The 10,696-nt window shown below is 58.0% G+C and overlaps 2 protein-coding genes across 2 annotated transcripts; one reads left to right on the forward strand and one right to left on the reverse strand.

Moving 5' to 3' along the window:
- Positions 1-110: 110 nt before the first annotated feature.
- VOLCADRAFT_98155 (uncharacterized protein) lies at positions 111-5,959 on the reverse strand (the record flags this gene model as incomplete). The annotated part of the gene is made up of 9 exons (XM_002957054.1): positions 111-233; positions 831-861; positions 1,344-1,393; positions 1,915-2,066; positions 2,534-2,596; positions 2,659-2,801; positions 3,732-3,928; positions 4,448-4,671; positions 5,863-5,959. The coding sequence occupies 9 exons, from the start codon at positions 5,957-5,959 to the stop codon at positions 111-113; spliced, it is 1,080 nt and encodes a 359-aa protein (XP_002957100.1).
- Positions 5,960-6,445: 486 nt separating this feature from the next.
- VOLCADRAFT_98156 (uncharacterized protein) lies at positions 6,446-10,431 on the forward strand (the record flags this gene model as incomplete). Its single annotated transcript, XM_002957015.1, has 6 exons — positions 6,446-6,463; positions 6,807-7,062; positions 7,461-7,613; positions 7,804-7,961; positions 8,318-8,773; positions 9,727-10,431. The coding sequence occupies 6 exons, from the start codon at positions 6,446-6,448 to the stop codon at positions 10,429-10,431; spliced, it is 1,746 nt and encodes a 581-aa protein (XP_002957061.1).
- Positions 10,432-10,696: the final 265 nt, after the last annotated feature.

The raw sequence follows: 10,696 nt of genomic DNA on the forward strand, positions 1-10,696 counted from the left end.
TAAGGTTGTGTGTATACGTACGTTGTCAGTGTAGTTTTGTATGTCACCTCATAAGAAAGGAGGGGAGGGGTGACATGCGGGCAGGAAGGTGCATCTGCGCTGGTCGATGTTCAGAATTCTTGGTGCATGCGAGTTGGCCACAATGCGGTGAAAGGAGGTTGGTGGTGAGACTGACTGATGTTGACGCGTAATACATGGTGTCGCGGAAAAACAAAAACACCGCTCAAGGTGTTCTGCGACGATGGGGAACCAGTGCACCATTTCGGTCTACAGCCACATCTATAGGCACATTCATCAACCCATATACCACAACAGCACATCGCATGCCCATCCCCTAACTCATATGCCATGCTTAACGCCATTCAGCCACACAAAGTCCTGAGCTCAGATCCCCAATTGGACCCCCATATTAACTGAAGCGGTTGTAGGAAGTGTTGAAAAAAAAGAAAAAGGGGGCACATTTGGTGAGGGTTTGGCCACGGCACGGCTCGAGAGGTGACCACCAAGGCCACATAGCAATCACATCATCGTCGTACATGACTTCTTGTTACGTCATTCTCATACTTACAATCCCTCGCACTACCACTACGCTGATCAATAAGCAGAACACATAAATAACTGTGGCTTGGGAGACGCACAACGGCTATAACAAAATTATTATTAAAGAGCGACAAATAGCATCGGCTCATACACTTACTCCTCAAGGTCCCCGTCGCGACCATCGATATGTTAAAACCGAGTTCCAAAAAGGAAGGACATGCAAGTAACCGGGAAGAAGGCCCACACCCCCAGTCGCGACATCTGTGTCAGAGCAAAAACCCTCTCCTCACCTCGCGCGCACCCACATCAACCCCGAACCTCCTAACACAGGGAAGGAAGGCGGGAGGGAACACGGGTGACAACACCGAGTAGTAAAGCCCATACACACATACATGCCCGGCGGCGGGGCCTTACAGGCGGGATGGAAAGTAATGCCGTACACGCCGTACACCCATCGACAGGCACATGCTTGCCATGGGCACGGAGCAAATGTACCGGCGGCGCGGAAGCACAGGTGGTACGACGCATCTGCATGATACACGGTACACAGCTCCAGTAGCCCGTCTCCACCAATCCCTTCCCCCTCATATCGGTCGCGCTTGCAAGCGCGTAACACGCCCAGCTCCCTCTTGCAGGAACCCAGTGGGCGCGTTATCAGAGGAGGGGGAGGAGACGCAGAGAAAGGGAAAATAAAAAAGGTACAACCCCACGAAAACAAAACCTAGGGTCCAAAGCACGAGCATGTTGTCAGTAGTCGGTGAGGGAATGTTAAAAAAGCAAATGGCGGAAGGACACCTGCCAACCGCTTTTCAACAATGCGCGCGAAATGAGGTGTGGCTGGTAAGAGAAGGGACTGAAGAGACGGAGAGGCGAAGGAGCATACAGGAAGACACTCACTTTCCGCAAAAAAGAAAGCCACGCGACGTGGGTTTTCATGGAACACACACACACACACACGGTCCCCCCCCAGGCACGCCCAACACGTTTTCCATTGTGATCACTAACACGGACTCCTTTCCTCTCCTTCATTCGCGCCCCACCCCATTCCAATCCAACAGGCAACCTGACAGCCACACAAACCTGCGTCGACCGGTCTTTGGCAGCAGCTGCAGCAGTATCACTAGCAATGGAGAGCAGTAGCAGCTGCGATAAGGATTAGCAGCAGTTGTGGAAGCGGCAGCGGCAGCGGCAGCCGCCGCCAATGAATTGCATTGCCCCCTTCCGTCCGACGGCAAACACAAACGGTAAAAAGTCATCGTCATCGTTCTCTGATGTCGTTGCGTCATCAGACTACGAAACACTGCACGCACGAACACCCCACGCGCTCCCGTCAGGGAAACACACGCCACTCTCGCAAAAAGCTTCTTTCTCCACCTGAAAAATAATCACTAAAACACTTCTTTCAATCATTTGATTTTGACCGTTCGCACAAATCGCACGCCAACCGCCAACTACCCACGCCCACGGAAAGGCGCTCTTCGCCTCATCGTCACGCCACACCAAGCCGTCACTCCATGTACCCACGTCTCGTTGGGAAAGCAATTGTGATGAGAGGAGGGCAGGAGCAACCGATTCCAAGCCTGACGCCCCCGCTGCAAATGTTTTTTCCGCTTCGGCGTGACATCGTCCTAGTCCGGTTAACCCCTGTGTTGTATCACATCATCAGTATAACCCGCATACTTCACCCCAAGGTGAGGGGTGATGACCCCTCCAACCCAAGGAGCACCGCAATCCATCCAAAAGCCCTTCTGGCGCGCATCGGCATCGCGTACGGCATGACGTCACGATGGTCATATTACTTTCGCTGCATGACCACGGGGGTTCTTAGGGTGCGGGGTGGATGTGCGAAGGGAGGGGGAAAAGCTGTGTAAAGGGGAAGGGTCCCGGAATCCTCAAGACACGAGTATTGGAGGGACAGGGGGCCGCTGGGAGCAAAAAGGGTTTCTACGCGCGCACGCCATCATACTAGCAAAACAAGTTAGGGGTTGCGCACCGACGGAGGCGGTGAACGCCGGTGCGGCGGCGGTGAACGCCGTACGGGGCCCGGTGAGCGCCGCTGGGGTGGCGGCGAACGTCGTAAAGGGGGGGGTGAACGCCGCTGCGGCGGTGGCGATCTACGCGACGGGCTAGGTTTGTGCCGCGGCGGCGGCGACAGCATCCGCGACGGCGGTGAACGGGACAATAGCGGCGGCAGGCGCAACGGCGGCTGCGAGGAGACCGGCGACGGCGGCGTTGATCGCGGCCGCGGCGACGGCTTAGGCCTGGGTGAGGGCGACCGTGGTTGTGGGATTGGGGGTCGTTGGTCCAGGGGGACCGGCGGAGGCTTCCCGGCGGGTGACTGAGACGGCGGCGACGGCGACCGTGGCCGTGTATGCGGTGGGAGTGAGCGCGGTGTTAGCAAGGGCAGTTCAGCGGCAGGTGTAGAGGAGTCCACTGGGACGTCGGGAGCCACAGGACCGTCCCTCACCGTCATCTTGGGTGGTGGCGGTAACGGCGGCCGCGGGCGCGGCGGTGGTGGCGGCGACGGCGGCCGCGGGCGGGGCGACGGCGGTCGAGGCCGCGGAGAAGGCGGCATTCGTGGTGACGGTGGTGACGGTGGCCGAGGGCGCGGTGACGGTGATGTTGGTGACGGTGGTCGAGGACGCGGCGACGGTGGCGGCGGTGGCGGAGATGAAGGTGGCGGCGGCCCTGGCGACGGGGGCGGCGATGACGGTGGTGGTGGAGATGGAGGCCGCGGCGACGGCGGCGGCGGCGGTGATTGCGGGGGAGGAGGTGACGGTAATGTCGGTGGCGGAGGGGCAGGCGACGGCGGTGGCGGTGATGACAAAAGTGGCGGAGGACGAGGAGGAGGAGGCGACGGCGGCGGCGATGCCAAAACTCCAGGAGGCGTTCTGGGCATTGCTGGCTGACTAGGATACGCTGGATCACTTGGGGGGTCGGACATCGGCGGCGGAAACCTCGGCGGACGTCGCGGCGGCAGCGGCGACGGCGGGTTTGGTGGGTTTCTGGGTGCACGGGGTGATGGCAAGGGCGGGCGTGGCGGCGGGCGCGGTGGCGGCGGCGGCGGTGGTGGCCGCGGCGGCGGCGGGTTCGGCGGACTTGGCGGCCGCGGCTTCGGCGGGCGTCGTGGCGGCGGTGGACTCGGCGGTGGCGGCGGCGGCGGCGGCGGTGGTGGCGGGGGCGGTGAGTACTTCTTGGGCGGCGGCGGCGCCGGTGATGGTGGCGGCGGCGGCGGCGGCGGGGGTGGCGGCATAGCTGGACTGAGTAACGGCGGCGGCGGCGGCGGAAATTTCGTTATCGCTGCACTGCCGTTGGAGGCAATGCAGTACACGTCAAGTTTGGTAATGCCGTACTGGTTCGGGGCGCTGTTCGCTCGGCCTTCCGTCGTCTGCAAAGCAGGGCGGAGGGGATTATGACTGGGGAGGGAGTGGATGGGAAGAATTTTCGGGTGGGCGGGTTTTTTGGTCTTCGCGAAAGACAGCAAAAATACAACAAAAACCCAGAGCATGACAGCGGAATGGTGGAAGAGTGAGCGATTCAAACACAGCAATTTCATAAGGCAAGTGCCTTGGACCGCACTATGATGCATGCGATGATGATGCAGCTGCATAACGGTAATAACTGCCAACGTCCCCAGCCATAGAGGGGTTGACGGTGGTTGGGTGGGTGGGGAGGAAACAGCCCAACCTCCAAAGGAAGGAGGAAACAGCCCAACCTCCAAAGGCGGCAGGGATGCAAATCCCCCCGTACACACAGTGCCGCTGTTCACACACAGCAGCGCTGCCATCCCCACCTGCCACCAATCAAAAAGATCAGAGCACGCTGCCATGTACGGTGTACAACCACAGCATATTGCCGTACCACATGTCGACCAACGAACCGACAAACAGACAGACTCAAGCCTTACCACAAAACCCGCCACAACGCTGCCGTTTGGACAGTTGGCCGAGCGAAGATCTGACCCATTGCGGGTGTTAGTGCCGATAGGCAGCTTGGCCAGTCCCGCCAGCCAGGCTTTGCTCGAATCTCTGAATGCCAGTCGGGTGGGGTCGGGGTTCAGGCTATCCGCCCGCACCGCGATAAAGCCCTTGGTGTCTTGGACAGAGTAGGTGTACGTGCCGACGTCTAAGCCTGCAGACAGAAAGCAGAGAGGGGGAGGTCGGGGAAAGGCAGGTGGGGATAAGGGCGAAATGGGGGGGAATGAGGGGAAAAGGGAAGAAAGGGGGATAAGATGAACCACTGGGCTGGGCTGCTGGCTGGCTGCTGGCTGGCTGGGCAGAAAGGGGGACGTTGAGGGGAACGGGATAACGAGGGGAGCAAGGTGGAAAGAGCCGACGCGACGGGGCGCAAATGACCTAGAAGTGTGACTGCGGGGCTGGGGGAGGGGTAGAGGAAGGGGACGAGGTGAGACGAACCACTGGCGAATGAAGGATATACCTGGTATAGCGACGGGAAGGGGGGAGGGGAATTGGGATTGGGTGGGATTGCGTGGGGGCTGCTATGATGTGTGTGTGTATGTATGGGGTCTGGGTGCGGGAGGTGCGGGACAAGGGCTCCACGGATCACAGGGCTCCCCTCCTCAGCTCCCATCCTCTGTGGATTGTCCTCTTCATCCCCATCATCTACATCTGCATCAAGATCAGGGCCATTAAGCCACCAGGGCATCGCTTCTAATTGAACAGGGTGCAGAACAGTGGTCATGTTCGTCCTCCTTTAGAACCCACATCAGCACCTTATCACACCATCCCACCATTACAGAAAACCTGCGACCTGCTCCCACCTTAACCCCAAATTGCGGTAGGAACACGGAGATGGAGAATGGTTTTTTTTTGTGCTAAGAAGGAGCGCGGGAACTGGGTTGTACGGGAACTGGGTTGTTCACAGCTGGGGGGAAGGAGAGGAGAACGGGAACCGCAAGGCTAAGGGGGAAGGGCAAAGGACTTCCGAGGAGGTGTGGACTGCAGTTAGTCGCGGCGAGGGCCCCGGGTGTGTGAACCCTCCCGCCCGGTAACGCAGTCCCGCCGCCCGCATCCTTTTGGAGTTCTAAGACTTGCCGGCTTCGAATAGGTTGCCATCACTGCAGAAGACGGAAATGTAGTTGACAATCTGGCCGTAGCTGACATAAATTTGGATGATGTAAGACTTCGGGTTCACGGTATTACAACGCATATCGCCGCGCAGTCCGCCTGGAGTGCCAGCGCCGAAGGAATCCCATGGCGTTGGAAACGATTGACCACCTGTATAAGCACATGTCGCCCAGGCCATCAGTCGAAATCCTTCCTAGATGATTGAAGGTAGGCAAAAAGGATAAGATATTCTTACCTACAAAATTCACAGCGTAGGACAGGCCCAAGAGTACCAACGGCGCGAAGGCTGGGAGCAGCTGCTGACCCAACCTCACTCTTCTTGGCTTTGACATTCTGACCTGACAAGCTACCGTGAATCAGGCGTTAGGCCAGAACGTAAGGTGTTCCATATCCACAGTAACGGCTCCACCTCCGAGAGAAACTGCGCGTACTGACGGCAGGCCGAGATTAACGCTGTGGACTTGAATACAGAATCTCCAAGAAATTACTTCACCTAGCCTGCCCACTGTATCTCTTCGCCCTCAAGTTTTTTCCTTATTGTTTCAGGAAGCTAGCCATAGACTTAACAGTCCAACACTCGCCGTACACTATAGTTGACGTGCGGAGCCGTATCAGCGACGGATAGATTGCAAATTCTTCCTGGGTGCCCTTGAGGTATCCTACGAAAGTATACGTTCTTAAAAGGGATGAAGTGCAAAGCTGTGTTGTCTCGTTGACGCTCTCGGTTTGGCCCTTCAGTTGGCGCGCCATAACACGCAAGGGCGGATGAAGGGGCATGGTGCAGTGGAAGGAGCTTAGCAGCAGGCGGCGTCTTCCGGATGTACCAAACCGGCTGGGTGCGTATGGTGCAAGTCGCAACCAGACGACTGGGCTTTTCGACCCACACCCGGCTTCTCGGCTCTGTAGGATTTACTAGCTTTCTATCGACGCGACCTACGTGGCGGACGACGATTCGTTCGGGCGGTTGGTGTAATCAAGTCAGAATGGCCAGTTTGGAAGGCTTAGCGGAGCCGCAAGGAGCTCCCGCTGCTGTCTCAACGCACAGCAGCAGGTGTAAGGTTAAGCGAACTCCAGTAGTCCTGAACTACCCACGTAGACCGGACGTGGCGCACTTCCGAGTCCTGCAATGGAATGTGCTTGCCGATGGCCTCGCACAGCACGGCGACTTTTGCCGGGTAGGTGCGAGCGCAGCAGACCAAAGATCGCGGTTGGATCTCGGCAGCTCTCGCCGCTGGGCACCATAGAGCTTGCGTCCTTTTGAACCAGATTGGAAAGCCGGCGTTGGACTCGTTCATTTCAGCGTTCTTGGTTCGCTTTTGCTTTACGCAGGCGCCGCCTGCGTGTCTCGAGTGGGAGTATCGGCGACCACTGTTGCTTCAGGAGATCTTGGAAGCCGACGCGGACATCATCTGCCTGCAGGAGCTCAACCATTTTGGTGAGCAACTGTCCTGGGCGGCCCTCCCCCACGTCTTACTCCCCCTCTAGCCCCCTACCCCACTACCCTTTTATTATCGTCACCCATGCAATGCGCCCTCCCGCATGTCCTCTTGGCCCTCACGCTCGTGCTCTCAGAGGTGGCCCTCCAGCCCAGATTTTGCCTTCACAGCCCTAAGATCTTGCTCTCCCACATCTGCATGAGGCCCCCCTTCCCTGTCCGTCCCCACCCTCGTCATCCTCAATGCCTTTGTTTGATCGTCCCTCCCTTCTCCTGGCCTTCCTCCCGCCTTCCTCCCGCCTGTTGTCAATGTGGCACTCTCACATGCCCCTCCTCCTCCCCCCTTTGTCGCCTCCCCATCCCTCTATCTCCCTGAACCCCCTTATTCCGGTCCCCAGACGAGCTGGACCAGGTGCTCAGCGGTCTGGGTTACGAGGGGGCCTTCCGAGAGAAACACGCCTCACCCGCACTCAAGTACGAGTACCCTCCGGACGGCATGGCGGTGTTCTATCGGAGGAGCAGATTCCGGTGCTGCCCCAACGGAGTGGAGGGTGGGTGCGGAGGAAAGGAGGGGCGGAGGAAAGGAGGGATGGAACGAGATGCGATTTTCAGTTTTCGTGGGAGGATAGACGGAGGATAGGGCCATGAGACATCCAACCCATCATTTCATATCCCATAACGTAACGGTCCAACCCCTACACCCCTATGCCCCCCGGCCCCAACCTAACCCTACTTCTGCAGGTCGCTCCTTTCATGACGACTCCACGGGCCGGGAGCAGTCCCAGGGCTTCCTGCAGATCTTGTTGGACGACATGGTGGTTGGACGAGAGCTGCTGATTGTGACAACCCACTTGAAGGCTAAGGACGGGGCGGAGTGCGAGGAACTGCGGCTGCAGCAGGTATAGGGGTGTGTGTGAGGTAGAGAGTGTGTGTGGCAGTATGCGCAGGTCTGTGTATGTATGTGTATGTTTGCTGGTAAGTGGCCCAACCGGGTGTACGACAAACGTCCTAGCAGGACGAGTCACGTTCATTTGTTTGTCCTGTTCTGCGGGTGACTTGTCTCGCCTAGCCTATAAGGCTTGTAATTACTCATCTCCATGTTACAGCATGTGTCAGGGTATCCGATTTCCCTGTTTCTTTTCCTTGGCTCAGAGCACCAAATGGGAGCACGTACATGTACATATACATATGCACATACTCACATACTCACATGCACGTACACATCAACGTACCCACTCTTCTCGCCCTCGCACAGGCGAGTCAGCTCCTGCGCAATGCGGAAGTGACCTTGCAGCGATTACAATACCGCCACAACCACCACCTCGACCGCCACCAAGGAGGATCGGGGGGAGGAGCTGCTGCTACTTGTAGTAATGGAGCAGGGGGAGGCGGTCAGGGCAGCAGTGCTGGCAATGGCGTCCATGGGAATGGGGCCGGGGGAAGTGGCAATGGGGCTGCTGCTGCAGCTGCTACAGCTGCTTCGGGCAGCCCCCGCACAGGCAATGGTGCAGCTAATGCCGTGGCCGGCAGCTACGGTCACAGCCGCCACCACAACAATGGGAATGGTGGTGGAGGTGGTGGTATTGGCGGCGGCGAGGTGGCTCGCAACGGTGTTGGAGGTGGCATGGCCGGGAGTGGGAGCAGGCCCTTCAGTATTCCGGTGGTGATCACGGGCGACTTCAACACCATGCCGGGGTCCAAGACGTGCGAGGTGCGAAGGGTGGGGAAGGCCGGCAGCTTGGAGCGGCGGGGTGAAGGGCTGGAACACAGAGATAGAGGGAGAAGTGGAGGGGGGGGGGGGAAATGATAGGGAATGAAAATTTGCTGACAAGACAACTAAAAGAAGTGAAGGTTGTTCCGGATGGGGTTCGATGGGGGGTTTTGCCAGCCCAACCCACCGCGGTCCTTCAGTTCAGCAACCCCCGCAACGTGCGCCCGCCTCTCCCTCAACCATATGCCTTCTTTACTTCTGGCGCATCAGTCTTTCCTTGGCATCACCTTCACCCGCTCGTGGGGTTCGTCTTCCCCCAACCCCCTACCGAGCTTTCAGAATTAGTTGGGACAGTTGCATGGCGTCCTCGCAGTTTCCTGGTCTCCAGCGGTTCGCGTGCTTTGGCAGAGTTCGACAGTTGCCCCTTTTCTTTCCAACAAAACATTTTCCTTATAATACCGTTATATATATAACGGTATATATAACGGTATATATATAACGGTATATATATAATGGTATATATAACGGTATTTTTCTGTATATGCAAGGTACATACACATTCCGCAGTCCCCCCCCGCTCATTTAACCCACTATTCGCCCAGCCTTGCAATGCACCCATCACGCATACACCCCCCCTCCTGAGTCCCCAAAGGCCCGATTGTCCAAATGTCAGTCTGAGCGGCTTTCCTCCAAACGAGGCGGGGGTCATGTTCGACACCGTATCCCAATGAACTCCCAATGCCGATCTTTTGAGCCCTCCCGTGCCATATGTCATATTACATATGTGATATGTCACATGTGATGTTACAGAGTGGGAGGCTTCTGGGCCGCTTTATCACATTGTCAGATTTACGATTTATCCCCCTATAGCACCATCCACCACATATGTGATATGCCATATGTGATGTTACGATGTGTACTGTAAATGTGTGTAAATTACTTGGTGCCTTCAGGCCTTCCGGCGACATCCCCTGGGTCTGCAATCTCTGTGGGAGCAGCGACCTCTGGATGCAACCCTCAGCAGCAGTGATGTGGATCAGAGCGGTAGCGACTGGGAGAACGTACAGCTACCAACACCGCCGCCGCCCGCACAAGCGCCAACAACAACAACATCAACAGCAGCAGCAGCGCCATGCGCGGCCCCCGCGACACCTGCGTTCCCTGTCTCGGCATTGCATCCACAACAACAACAGCAACAACAACAGCAGCAGCAGCAGCAGCATGAGGAGGGGGATGCGGCGGCGGCATCCAGCAGCTCTGGAGCAGCTGGAGGAGCAGCTGGAGGCGGAGGAAGCGGCAGCACCGGCGGTGGCGTCAGCACCTCCCCGCAGTCGTCATTGGTGTCCTTCCCGCCGCCGCCGTCGGAGTTCAGCACTTGGAAGTTCCGGGTTAAGGGCGAGTCGAAGCGCATCAGCGACTACATCTGGTTCTCTGCAGGTGGCAATGGAGCTGGGGGAGGGGGAGGAGGCGGAGCAGGTGGCGGTCTGCTGCGGCCGCTGCAGCGGTGGCGGATGCTGACGGAGGAGGAGATCGGGCCGGGCGCGCTGCCGTCAGCGGCGTACGGCAGTGACCACGTGTCCCTTTGCTGTTTATTTGAGTGGGACGTTGATGCGGACTTGGATTGGGTGCCGGCCAACAGGGAGCAGGACTGGGGATGAGGAGGCGGAGGGGGAGGGGGGGCAGCAGTGAGGGGACGCGAAGGAGGGATGGGAGGAGGGGGAAATGGGTGGTAGAGAAAGACTGGACGGGATCCGGATCCGAATTTGGGTTGGGGGGGTGAACTGGGACTTGGACCGAGCTGCAGGTTGTTGTTGGTGGCTGGTAGTTGGACATCAATATTGATCAAGGTTCGTGTTATTGAGCAGCAGCAGCAGCAGCAGCAGCAGCGAGTCAACCCAAGAGAGTTGCCCTTCCTGGCGCCCT

Source organism: Volvox carteri (assembly GCF_000143455.1).
Source record: "Volvox carteri f. nagariensis unplaced genomic scaffold VOLCAscaffold_68, whole genome shotgun sequence".
NCBI lineage: Eukaryota > Viridiplantae > Chlorophyta > Chlorophyceae > Chlamydomonadales > Volvocaceae > Volvox > Volvox carteri.